Raw genomic sequence first — 14,584 nt, 5'->3', positions numbered from 1 at the left:
AAGGAAGGAAGGAAGGAAGGAAGGAAGGAAGGAAGGAAGGAAGGAAGGAAAGAAAAGAAAGAAATTTCCATTAATTGACAAAATTAAAAGTTCGTAAAACTCACATAAAAATTTGAAATTTCACTGGACTTGAACCATTGCTTAGCAGTTACACACTGTCAATTTCTAACTTCCATCTCTCTTCTTATTAATTTATACCCAGCTCATTGTAGTCAATGCAATTATGTTTCCGACTTCTCTGTCCATCTAACTTAATGAATTCTGATTTACACTAACTACTTTATTTTGTATTCAAGACATATGTGATTCGAAAGAGAGTATGCAATTGGTCCCTATCATGTAACAGGTATTTTCCAGGGAATAAAACAATAATAAAATGGGTCCTGCATGGCAATAAATAGAAAATAATTGAGATTTTGAAATCTAATGCTCATTATCATAGGGGTTCGTTTCATTCTAGCCAGGAGAAGGTTGCATTTTTATAGTATGTTTTAATTGTAGTGGAAACAAGGGTACCAAAACAAGACAACAGTTAATAAGGAGATATTTTGTTTAGATGGCAATCTGTTTTAAACACTGACTAGCAAATAGAACTGTAAATGCTTTTACTGATATGCATGTAATTTAAAATTCTTCTTAAATTATATCAGTTACTTTTTCCAGTATTAATTATTTCCATCTTGATTGTGCAATTGAGTTGGCAAAAATGCATACAAAATGTATTTTTAATATTTGAAATGAGACATAGAATTTTCCTAATGTTAAAGCTAAAGATGCATAAGTTGCAGACATCATATTTCTATACTTTAGAAGGATTAAGAAACTGATAAATTATGTAAAGTATAAAACTTAGCCTCCAACTTGTGCAGTAACAAGATAGACAAAGAAAAATTCAAGCAAGGTATACTTCCATAAACAGGGATTTTAGTTTAGAAAATGATCCATTGGGGACCAAAGGGAGGACCAAACTTTACCTGTATGATGTCTACTTGTATACCTAATCCTGAATTGTACCCCACATCTTTAAAATAAAACATAAATAAACAGGTAGCCAAAAAACCAGAAAATTATCCCAGATATGACTAACATGTTTTTTTATAACAAACTTAATAATAAGTAGTAAATAATTTAATGTCACAAATTAACAAACAATTCAGGTGATGTATATTAATTATTTGCCATGGCCTAGCAATATTACCACCAGTTTAATAAGTTAAAACAAAATATTATCATCTTGAAGTTTCTCTAGATCAGGAATCCAGGCATAGATTAGCTGTGTCTTCTGCTTCATGGTCTTGCATAAAGTTTTAATCAAGATGTTGACCAGGGCTAGATCTCACCTAAGGATCAGCTACAGAATGAGCCACTTCCAGGCTTATGTGGTTGTTGACAAGATTCAGTTCTGTTTGGGATGTTGGGCTGAGGGCATCAGTTTCTTGCTGGTCAGACATCACCTTCAGTTTCTTTCCATGAGGACTGTTCCATATGACAATTCACTTCATCAAATTCAGCATGGAATATAGTCGATAGAGTCTGCTAGCAAGAATGAAATGAAAAGTTATAGTCCTATACCAATTGGCCTTGCATGAGACATATATAGCACATGAATACTGTGAAAACTAAGTGCCCTCCATGCCCAGAGATGGGTAATGTGTCTATTCATATCCATAGAGATTGAGAAAACCCTATCCAAACCACTTATACTGACAATGAAAAAGGAATGACTATTCAAATATAATACTTACAAATTTTTTTGAAAAATATTTTTTTAAAAGTAAAAAAAACATGCAGGAGAGTAAAATGAATAGCTAAATTAATTACATATCTATACATTCCATTAAAAATAACATAGATTGGTTCGTATTCTTTAGAAAGAAATAGTTACTGAGCATGCAATGAATATATGGTCTACCATTAAGTGCTGAAGTATCTGTGAGAGAGATTGCTTTACATTCAGGTAACTTAAACAAGCATATGGACTATAGTGGCAAAGAACAAAGTAATTTGGACAAGATTTCTATAAAGACTTGTATGTAATTTAGTTTTCAGACTACATTTTCAGGATTGCTTATAAAAGCCTTCAATGAAAGCAAAATGTAATTTAGATTAGAAAAACTGAGTAGATAATGAGAAATAATATGAAAAGAATAACTATTGAATGAAAAAGACCATGTGAAAGAAATAACAATATAATGTCTTATCGACTTGAGAACAAAGACATTAATTTATGAAGATAAAGTTACGATAGGCTAGTTAAGTAAGGAGTATCATAAAAATGAAACTGAGATTGTGAAAAAAAAATAATATGTTGGTGAAAATATAATTTTTGAAATTGGGTAGATACCATAATATTAGGGGAATAACATGACTACAGTTAAGCAAAATACGTTAATTCAAAGTAAATGTGATTTCTCTGATGCCATTCATTCAAATACTTTTGGTACAGCTAGAACTTTGCAGTAAGTCAGGAAAAAGGAATAGAAAAGCCATGTGACACCATTTGCATAAATATGCTTAATCAACAGCACAAAAGCAGCATTTCACTTTTAAGTTGAGGTAGCAAATTGTTTCCATCTATTGATTTTTGGTTCAGAAGGTCCTTTGCAGTCAAGTGAAAAGCATTTTGCATGACATATAGCATGTAATAGAGTAGTATTATGTTTCACTTTAATTAAATATAATGTAGATGATAATACATTTACATATTGTTGAGCATAGTTTGATAGATCTGGAGCCTTAATGTGGTACTCCCTTGAAAACTTCCAATAATTATATTATTCAAATAAATATACAGACACAACATAATGCTATACACATTCTACTATCAAATTCAAAACTCTATAATTACAAAATATAATATAAAAACAAATAAATATCACTACAAATGCATTAGAATAGCCATAATCCAGAATACTGAAAACAGCAGATACTGGAGGGAATGTGAAACAACAAAAACTCTTGTTGATTACTGATGGTACAGTCCCTTTGGAAGACAGTTTGCAGTTTCTTACAAAACTTACTTTACAATCTAGCAATCATGCTCCTTGTTATTTACCCAAAGGTGTTGAAAACTTATGGTCACACCAAAACTTATACGTGGGTACTTATAACAGCTTCAGTCAAAATGACCAAGTATTGGAAGCAACCAAGATATCTGTATCTATGAAAATAAACTTGGGCACATCCACAAAATGAAATATTATGTAGTGCTAAAAATAAATGAGTTACCAAGCCAGGAAAAGACATGGAGGAATATTAAATGCATATTACTAAGTGAAAGAAAATAATCTGAAAGGGTTATATACCATATGGTTCCAACTACATGAAATTCTGGAAAAGGAAAAAGCATGGAGACGATAAAACCATTAGTGGTTGCCGGAGGTTGAATTGGTGGAACACATGAAGAGGTAGAGCAGAGAAAATTTTTAGAACAAGTGAGAATACTCGCTATGATACTATTAAAGATGGATACATGTCTGTATACATTTGTCCAAACCCATAGGATATATGACACCAAGTGTGTAGCATCATATAAACTATGGACTTTGGATGATGATATATCATTGTAGGTTTACTAGTTGTTCCAAATGTAGCACTCTGGTGAAGGATTTATTAATGGAGGAAGCTATGAATGTGTGGGAGCAGAGGACATATGGAAAATCTCTCATAATTCTCTCAATTTTTCTCTGAATCTAAAACTGCTTTTAAAAGATAGTCTTACAAATAAATAAATTATCTTTAAACCTGCAGACCTCCTCCAGTAAGTGAACTTGCCACCAGAGGGACAATGGTTGGTGTAATTTCTGCTGCGGCCATTAATCAGAGTATCGTGTACTCCATTGTTTCAGGAAATGAAGAGGGTGAGTATATTTTTAGTCTGTGTTTTTACCATAAATTAATAAACAGATTTGGACTAATTTTACGTTAAATTATTATTTATCCAATTTTTTGTTATAAAATTATGTCCATCTTTAAATGTAATTGGTAACTATATATGGTGAACCTGACAAAAGCATCCAGTTATGTTAGCTTTAGTGTTTTTATTTCCTTTAAGGAATAATAAATATCTAATTCTAAAAGTCTTCTACCTTCCCTCATTAAGAAATATTTTAGTGACATTTCTTTAAAAGCAGTGCATTATATTTTCAACTTTTGGTCATAATTATTGCCTACAAAAGTCTCTCCCCATTGTCTGTACAATTCATGACCCTTAGTCCATGTTAGTCATGCCTTAACTGTACCTGAAGAAATTTTGAGAACATAGATAAGTGTGAATGCCAAAAAATCACATCCATGCTAAAAGCCGTGCATTTTATATTATGGTTCCCTAAGCAGTCAAATTAGGCATATAATTAGCAATTGTAAATATACAAATAATTTGAGTTTTGTCTACCCATCAGTTTAAGAATCATAGTTGTTTGTTAGCCTCTGAGAATAAGTTCATAGTTCAGTCTCTGTCATTGACTCTTTTTTTTTCTTATTATCTACAGCTTAGTTGACGTCTGTTTCCCTTATTGATATGTTAGATAGCCTGGCAAATTGTAGGTCATCAAGAAATATTTAATATATGCTTAATACATTATTATTAAATATTAATAAATTGTAGCCTGTGTAGTAAAGTATTTATTAATCTCTATCCTCCACAGTGACTGTTTTACATTTAATTCATTTGTTTATTAATTCATTCAACAAATATTTACTGAGGATCTATTATGTACTAAATATTCTTTCAACCACTATGAATAGACAAATGAAAAAAATTGATCCCTGCCCTCATAGAATTTAACAGTCAAATAAGAAGAGATGGGTAATAACAATTATTAAACAAATAAATATATAGTGTTATGTGATGATCAATTCTATTGAAAAATTAAAGTGAGGAAAGAATATGAAGAGTGCAAGAGAGAGGATATTATAAAGTTATCAAAGTGCCCTGCTTTTCACTCAAATATATATGTGAAAAATAAACATAACAAGAAAATAGATGATGATACTTAGAATAATAAATTATTTTTATAAATAATCAATATATTAAATTATCAGTTTATTCTCTAAAGTGTTCCTGGCAGAATACTAAATCTATAGGATAATAAGATACATTAAATAATAGACAGTATAATAATCCAGTAAGTTGAGAGAATAATTAGTTAAACAAAATTAAGTGAGTTTTTCTAAAACAGAAATTCTGAAGTCTTTAGTGTGGCAGAAGACTGTATGACTCTTTGGTGAGAAATATATTATTCAGTATTTCCTAAATATAACTGATCATTGAAACACTGAGTTCCAGGGGAATCTCAAACCAAAGCAAAACAAAAACTCCAACATGTATAATTCTAAGCCAACATTTAGGAAGATTCTAATGGTGAGCATTTCAAGAACTGGAATATGTCTTCCCAAAGCCAGCATTTGTAGCTTTCATGTTTCATGCATTACTGTAGTTATAAATAAAATAAGTGTTTTCGTGTTTTTGAAATCATGGTGACTATTAAAGAGAATCTCATTCCTTATAGTGTGGACATAGTGACTAAGTAATTGTGTTTTGAATTCTAGGTACATTTGGGATTAATAACATCACAGGTGTTATTTACGTGAATGCCCCTCTGGACTATGAGACCAGGACAAGCTATGTACTTCGAGTCCAAGCCGACTCCCTGGAAGTGGTTCTTGCCAATCTCCGAGTTCCTTCAAAAAGTAAGTTACCACTTAAGGGTTTTACAAGAATTTTATGATGTTTCTGCTGATTTTCTAATGAAATACATATGTCTAAAATAATATTCTCTTTGGAGAACATAGAAAAACCATTAAAAATCAGGGAGTGAATTCATACTACTGAAATGTCAAAACTGAAACACACTTTTCATACTTAGTATAGAATATTGTTAAAATACCATTACTATCTGTGTATTTAAATAATAAACTTATTCCTAATCCCACTATGAGGCTCTGGATAAACTTCACAAATACATATCGTTAATGGATGACCATTACTAGACATTATCTGAGTTGGATGTCCTCTTGTGCTTAAGTATTTTTGCAGAACAAAGAAAAAATTATTGTAAAGTTAGCAGCTAATATTTATTATCATTTATATGTAGCATAATATTTAATCCATATATATTTCTGTGAGATGAGAATTGTTACCCCTTTTTATAAAGGCAAAATAAGAAAAAAGTTGGGTAGTTATTTTTAAATGAAAATCAGTAAACGTAAAGTCAGAGATTTAAGCCCACATTTTATAACTCCAAAATCTTTCTTCAACATTTAACTGTCATGTATTATAGTTTACCCACACAGAAAGTAAGTAAAATACAATTTGTGAAGGGGGAGACTGACAGAGATTCTAACAGATATTACCAATAATGCGATAAATGCTATTTTTTCCATCTATTGAGGTGATACTCTTTTGCAGTTAAGCAATCCATCCTTTTGCAATCACAGCAACCCTTTTAAAATCTAGAAGACTCAAGAAAACCAGATGTAATTTAGCTGTTAATAGAATAGAGACCCAGAGAGAGTATCAAATAAGAACCTGAAACATTCACCTTGGGACTATCCCTGGACACCATATCGCAGTGCTCTATCAGTCAAGTGTCTTTAGAAAGAGGAAGAGAAAAAAATAAAATAGAACAGTCAGAGCAAGAAAACCCAGGAAGTGTGAGAAAAAGGAGAGCAGGATGGGAGCAAAAGGCAGAAGATGCAGGATAGAATTTTCTGTATTCATTCATCAATTGATGTTCATAAAATAAAGCACTCTTGCATGTATAGTAAACCTCACTTCTTGATTTTGTGTAGAGGGCTGCACAGTTGCCTGTAAATGTATAACTAAATCATTTGGTAAATCGGATTATGCAGTGTGTCTTTGAAATTAAAGGAATTAAATTGTCCTCAATAATTATGCATCACTTGAATAATTAAATTGTTTAAAAATAGCAAACTAATTCTCTGAATGCTTAGAATCTTTAAACTGTAGGTAATTATCTTTTTAAAAATATAGAGAGAATGTTTTGAATTATACATTGAATTGGATAAATGAGGGTCAAAAGTTTAGAGTAGCTCTAAATTATATACTGCATTCTATCTTACTGCAAATGCAAATAAATGGGAAAGATTAATTGAATACTTTAGCTGTAGTCTTTCTTTGAAACAAATGCATAATTTATTTGAGAAAGAAAAGTGTGCTAAATATTAAATAGTAGAACCTGACATTTCTCAAGAAATACCTGTGATTTCTAGGAAATGAGATACAGTAAGTTCTTAGATGTTAATAAAATACTACTAGCTCCAATCACTACAGTTTAAATGTAAATCTAGGACCAATAAAATTTACCATATGCACACTTGCATGTGCTCCAATATGCATGTAGAGGTGAGACCAGTTAATGAATTCATAAATTATCCTCTCAGAAATGCATGAAATCTAAAAGTTAAAATGTTTGTTTAATGCCTGATGCTTTGAATATTGTTATTAACCTTTTATGACTGACCTTTGCCTTTTATGTTTGAAATACAAAGTCATGCATTTTAAACCCAGTTTGATTTATCAATAATTGCTCATAGTCTATAATCAATCCCCAACCTATTAGCTATGCAAATAAGACCGTTATGCAAATTGAGGTTAATTAATTGGTTATCTAAAGGTTCATCCCTTTCTCATAATTAGTTGTCCTATAGTCTTTAGCTCTACCATGCATCATTTTTATAAAGAGAAAATTAAGAAGTTCAATTCATTAAGAATTATGGTATTGTGAGTTCATTAACAAATTTTTGGTAATGAAACTATTTTCAAAGTAAATTTTACAACCATGATGTAACTGGATTTAATATTTATATGCAAATTAATAATTACAAAAGATATTGTAAATTCAACACTAGGAGAATTAAAACTCTTTTAGGCTTTTAGTATGGAACATTTCACACATAGAATTACAGAGAATATTACTGTGAACCTCCATGTATCAGCTACCCAATTCAGTATAATCATGTGCTGGAAAATAATTTTTCATCTAAGCCCTCAACTACTCCCCATTGCATTTTTCTAAAGCGGGACACAGTCAAAACATTCCATATGTAAATATTTTGATATGGAGTCTCACTCTGTCGCCCAGACTGGAGTGCAGTGGCCGCTCCCGGCCACCGCAGCCTCGACCGGCTGGGCTCCAGCGATTCTTCCGCCTCAGCCTTCCAAGTAGCCGGAATTACAGGCATGCGCTACCACGCCCGGCTGATTTTCTGATTTATTGTAGAGATGAGGTCTCGCTGCCCAGGCGGGTCTTGAACCCGCGGGCTCAGGCAATCCACTCACCTCAGCCTCCCAAAGGCGCGGGATTAGGAGGCTGAGCTACCGAGCCCAGCGATATGTATATTTTAAAGATAAAGACTCTTAAAACATAATTTCAGCCAGGCTCAGTGGCTTAGCCTGTAATCCCAGCACTTTGGGAGGTTGAGGTGAGTGGATTGCGTGAGGCTGAGGGTTTGAGACCAGTAGGGGCAAATTGGCGAGACCTCGTCTCCACAATTTATTAAAAAAAAAATTAGTCAGGCGTGGTAGTGTGCACCTGTGGTAACAGCTACTTGGACGGCTGAGTTGGAAGTATCGCGGGAGCTCAGCAGGTCCATGCTGGGCTAGCCGTGAGCATGTCACTGTACTCCAGCCTGGGCGATGGAGTGAGATTCTAACTCAAAAAAAACCCCCCAAAAAACAAAAAAACAAAACAAAACAAAAATATAATTTCAATAGCATTATTACTCCTGCCAAAATTAAAAAGAACTATTTAATAAGTCAGTGTTCGTATTCAACATTATATGTATATCAGATTTAATATAAGGTACACTGTAATTGCTTGACAGGGATTTTATGTCTTTTTTTTTTTTTTTTTTTTTTGAGTTGGAGTCTCATTCTGTTGCCCAGATTGGAGTGCAGTGGCCGCTCCCAGCCACCGCAGCCTCGACCTGCTGGGCTCCGGCGATCCTTCCGCCTCAACCTTCCGAGTAGCCAGAATTACAGGCATGTGCTACCATGCCCGGCTGATTTTTTGATTTATTGTAGAGATGAAGTCTCGCTGCCCAGGCGGGTCTCGAACCCGCGGGCTCAGGCAATCCACTCACCTCAGCCTCCCAAAGGCGCGGGATTACAGGCTGAGCCACCGAGCCCGGCTTTTATGTCTTTTTAAATCTTTAAATAGTCTTCACCACTGCTACCCTATTTTATTCACTTTGATGCTTATTGGTTCAGGAAACTAGATTTCTGAAGCCTGGATTGATGACTGCATCTATAAGGGGTCATTTTATATTTTTTTCTTCCTCCTTTATGTCCATTAAATAAATTATTTTATCTGTAGACTTGATCATAGCCCTGTTTTTGTTTTTATTTTTTCTTATTATTTTACTTTAAAGATATTGGGTACAATTCAGGATTAGCTACATAAGTGATCTACATACAGGTGAAGTTTGGGCCTCCCACTGGTCCTCACTTCCCCTGGTTTAGGATCAAGTACTCTTAGAGATGTCATGCACCTCTCCCTCTTCCTCGCCTTCCCCTGGCAGTGTCCCGCAATGACCAATCTCTTTCTTGTTGTATTTTGATAAATGTTCAGTTTCCACTTATGAGTGAAAAAATGCGATATTCAGTTACTTGGTTTTGTAATAGATCACTGTGTATGATAGACTCTAAATCAATCTAAGTTATTGCGAAGTTCATAATTTTGTCTTTTCTTATGGTTGCATAATATTCCATAATGTATAGATACCACCTTTTTAAAAAATCCAGTTCACTTTTGAAGGGCAGCACGGTTAGTTTCATACTTTTGTATTGTGAATAGTGCTGCAATAAACATGCATGAGCAGGTATGCTTTCTTTTTTTGATTAGAGTTCCTCCGGGTATATTCCCAGATGGGTCATATGGAAGTTCAACTTGTAGATCTTTTGACCATTTATGCATCTAACCCTAAGTTGTACCCACATCTTTAAAAGATAGGTAGATAGATAGATAGATAGATAGATAGATAGATAGATAGATAGATAGATAGATAGATGATAGATAGATAAGAAATCTCCACACTGTTTTCCACAGTGGTTGTATGAGTTTACACTCCCACCAGGAGTGTAGAAGTGTTCCTTTTATCTCCACATCCTCTCCAGCATCTGTTGTCTTTTGAGTTATTAGTGATGGCCATCCTGACTGGAGTTAGGTGTCATCTCAGTTGGATTAATGATTAGTGAAGCTAAGCATCTTTTCATGTATTTGTTGGCTGCTTGTATGTCTTCTTTTGAGAGGTGTATTCATGTCTTTTACCCACTTTTTAATAAGGCTGTTTGTTTTTCTTCCTTTTGGCACATTTGACTTCCTTGTAGATTCTGAATATGAAGCCTTTGTCAGATATTTACTTTGCACAAGCTTTTCAGTTTGATGAGCTCCCACTTGTCTATCTTACCTCTGATGACTTGGCCTTTTGATCAGGAACTGGTTGCCAATTCCTATTTCCATAAGGGTGTCTCCTGCATTTTCTAAGATTCTTAAAGTTTGAGGTTTTAGTTTAGGTCTTTGATGCAGTTAGAGTTGATTTTTGTGTATGGTGATAGGAAGGGGTCCTATTTTATTCTTCTACACGTGGTCAGCCAGTTTTCCCAGCACAATTTACTGAAAAAGTTCTCCTCTCCCCAGTGGCTGTTGTTGGAGGCTTTGTTGAAGAAGAGTTGGTTGAGAAACTGAGGTTTTGCTTCTGAAATCTTTATCCTGTTCCATTGGTCTATATGTCTGTTCTTGTACCAATATCCCTGATGAACATAGAAGCAAAAATTCCCAACAAGTTTCTAGTCAATCAGATTCAGCACATATCTCAAGAATTATTCACCATGACTAAGTAGGCTTCATCCCTAGGATGCACAGCTGGTTCAACATCTCCATGACCATGTATGTAATTAAATACTTCAACAGATGTAAAAACAAGAACGATACAATTGTATCATTAGATGCAGAAAGGCTTTCAATAGAATCCAGTATCTATTCTAGATAAAAAAAACCCATGAAAACTCATCTGGGTGTAGAGGGAACATAACTCAAAACAGTAAGAACCATCTGTAATAAACTCACAGTCAATATATTGCTAAATGAACAGAAATTGGAAGTATTTTCCCTGAAAATCGGAACAAGACAAGGCTGCCTACTCTCACCCCTCTTGTTCAACATAGTGTTCGAAGTCCTAGCTAGAGAAATCAGACAAAAGAATGAAATCAGGGGTATCTAAACAGGAAAAGAGAAAGTTAAACTGTCCTCTTTGCTGACAGTATGATCCTATACCATGAAAACCCAAGTGAATCTGTCAGAAATCTCCTTGCACTGATAAATGACTTTGACAATGTCTCTGTGTATAAAACCAACGTGCAAAATACAGTCTCATTTTTATATACCAATGGCAAACCAGCAAGAACTCAAATAAAAAGCACAATTCTATTTACAATAGCCACAAAAAAATGAAATACCTTGACATCTTCCTAACCAGAGAAGTGAAAGACCTTTACAACAGAAACCACAAAACACACCTCAAAAAAATTAAGAAGACACAAACAAATGCAAAAATATTCCATGCTCATGAATTGGAAGAATCAACATTACTAAGGTGTCCATCTACCCAAGGCAATCTACAGATTCAACACAATATATGTTAAATTATCAACATCATTTTTCTCAGACCCAGAAACAGCAATACAGAAATTCATATGGAAACAAAAAGCACCACAAACAGCCAAAAAAATTTTCAGCAAAAGAATCAAAGTGGAAGGTATCATACTTCCCTACTTTAAACTTTATTATAAGGCTACAATAATCAATACAGCCTGGTATTGTTTTTGTTTCTAAACGAATGAGTCATAGATGATATTCCTGCCTCCTCTAAACATCAGCTATTTTTTACTCTCTTTTTGTTAATTAGTAGTCATTGATAGAAATTTCCTAGTTTAATTAATTTCTTCTTTCCATTTCTTCTATAGTCATTAGCCAAAATATTGTTATAAAGAAGAAACTTCTCTATTTCAGTATTCAAAATAATGGGTTTCAAAATAATGGGTTGATTCACTATCATATTCCAAACGGGAATAACAAGTTAAGAAATATTTTTGGTTTTATGGGTCAAATGGTCTCTATTTCAACTAGTCAACTCTACTATAGTTTAAAAGCAAAGGGGAGACAATTTGAAAAAAAAGTGGTGGGACTATGCTCCCATAAAACTTGATTTACTAAAACAGGCTGTGGGCTGGATTAGATTAAGGTGCTGCATGTAATTTGTCTGTCCTTGGTCCTTGTTCTAGTGATTACCTTTACTTTACATAATACACTTAGCTTTTTTTTTTTTTGGCTACTGTTCACATACTTCTGGGTGTGAGTATTGCTTTTACTTCATCCATTTTCTTTTCTTACACATCTAATTGGAAGTAGTATTGCTTTATCCCTGTTAATATCAATAAGAAAGTCAGTCATTTAGTTATCCGTAGCTCATTCTCCAGGAGATGCCTCAAAGTTGGATCATCAGAACACGATTTTCTAAGTTCTTGTGAATTAATAAAAGCTTGTTTGAGGCCTTTATAATTGAAGACCAGTTTGGCAGGCTATAAAAGACTTGACTCATTTTATTTCTTTAACCTAAATATATTATTCCATTTCTTATTCTTAAAGTGTTACTATCAAACAAGTAAAATGACAAACTTACCTTATTTCTAAATTACCAAAGAATGTACTTTTTGTTTTTGATAGTTGAGTATTTTTTCAAAATAATTTTTCATGTTGGTGATTCTGGATCATTTTATGTAAATATGTAACATATATGTTTAAGTCATAATTGAGAAAATTTTTGAATTCTATTTTGTGTTTTTTTCTCTGTTTTACTAATGGACTCCATCCTAGGAGTCTCCTATTATACAAGGAATAAATTTTCTTTTATCATGGTTTCTCTAATCTCTTTAATATCTTTACCTCATTTCTTCTCATTTTTAAAAAAAGTTCCTCTTTTAATCTTCTAATTTCTTAAAGCACTAATGCTAGTTCTTTGTCTCTTGTGTCTTCATTCTTAAATTATGTTTCACTTATTGCTATTTCTCAGATTTTTAGAATTTATTTTTTAAAAATCCCACTTTTACCTAGCAATTATGTTTCTAAGTTTTTCTACTTCTGATGTTGTTCTTTCAATACGTTGTTTGTATATGTTATTTTAGCTTGTTTTGAAATATGTGAAGATAGTTTGCATATTCTTAAATATGGATTCATTTTGTGGAGTTATTATTTTGCTTACTAGTTTGTTTTTATTTGGTGGGTTTTTACCACAATACTTTGTATTTTTTTATGTTTAAGTAAAATTAGCTTTTCTATACTCTTAAAAAAAAACCAAACAAACCAACAAAAACAAAACATAGGGAGATGGGCCAGGAAAGCTTTTCTGATTCACAGTTCTAGAATATCTGTTTGAGTTATTTTCATGAAGCATTAAAAATTTTAACCTCCTGCTTTTCAAAAATACTAGTTTTCTTATGCACTCCCACTTCAATTGAATTTTTTCTTTGTCCCTGTCCTGCTAAATATGTAATCTATTCTCAGAATATTCTACTTTTTACGTAGTACAGAATATTGTCTTGCTACTGCTTTTATATTGACACAGAAACTTTTTCAATTAGTACTTATTGACAACTTTGAGATTCACTGGCTCTTAAAGTCAATGCTTAGCTTTCTCTGAACTTCTTTAAAAATTGTTCTCACTTTTTTTGAGAACACAGCTTTTGTTTCTGTCTGTTGTTTTCTCCACTTGCTTATATTCAATGATTAGTTTGTTGTCTTAGATACTTGTAAATATTATCTGCGTATTTTGGTTTGATATGAGCATATTATACTACTTAAGCAAATTTGATAGTGATGAAGAGATCTAGAAGCAGGAGAACTCCTATTAAGTTCATAATTGCGTACAGTTCCTGGAAAGCTGAGAAAAAACTCCCACTTCAGAAACAAAGGACCTTATTACTCACAACAAAAGTATTCGCAATAATATCAGCATGACAGTAAGCATAGGAATGCAGCTCCTTAAGTTCCAAACTTCAGAGGTCAAGTGTAGGGACAGGCAAATAAAATCTGAAAATTAGTAAACTATGAGAATAACTCTGATCTCTCTTATATCAGGTAATATGCAAGTTTTTGTCAAAAGGGAGAAAATATACATTGCAGACACCAATGTGTTCTTGTGAGACATGATCTTACTTTTCAGAATTGCTAGTTGCATAGACTATCTTATATCTTACATGAAAAAAATGGTCAGATTTTGCAACTTTGGCACATTCATCAAGAGGCCTGGGAGGCTCCAAAAGGTGTATGGTTATACTGTCTTTCAAATTTTGTTATGTATATTAACATCATAATAAAGGAAGATTCAGGAAGATTAAAAAATGATACTGTCACCTTAATCTTACCTGAATCCCTATATGCGTATTCTAATCCAAGAATGGTTAAATGATAGCAATCTGAGTGTTAAAAATCAACTGCCAGGCGGGCTCGGTGGCTCAGTCTGTAATCCCCCACCTTTGGGAGGCTGAGGTGAGTGGATTCTGCAT

At 33.3% G+C, this 14,584-nt stretch overlaps 1 protein-coding gene across 1 annotated transcript in view; it reads left to right on the top strand.

Annotated features, from left to right (window-relative positions):
* The window catches only part of PCDH15 (protocadherin related 15), a gene marked incomplete at its 3' end in the record, with an annotated part of 280,202 nt that overhangs the window by 232,720 nt on the left and 32,898 nt on the right, over positions 1–14,584 (top strand). The window contains exons 17-18 of the mRNA XM_008050461.2: positions 3,751–3,860; positions 5,551–5,691. Coding sequence (XP_008048652.2) covers positions 3,751–3,860; positions 5,551–5,691 — 251 coding nt within the window. The remainder of the gene's footprint in view (positions 1–3,750; positions 3,861–5,550; positions 5,692–14,584) is intronic.

This window comes from Carlito syrichta, unplaced genomic scaffold, assembly GCF_000164805.1.
Source record: "Carlito syrichta isolate Samal-C Ts95f unplaced genomic scaffold, Tarsius_syrichta-2.0.1 Scaffold147141, whole genome shotgun sequence".
NCBI lineage: Eukaryota > Metazoa > Chordata > Mammalia > Primates > Tarsiidae > Carlito > Carlito syrichta.
The sequence above is the reverse complement of the archived record's forward strand: the minus strand, read 5'-3'. Positions and strand labels throughout refer to the sequence as shown.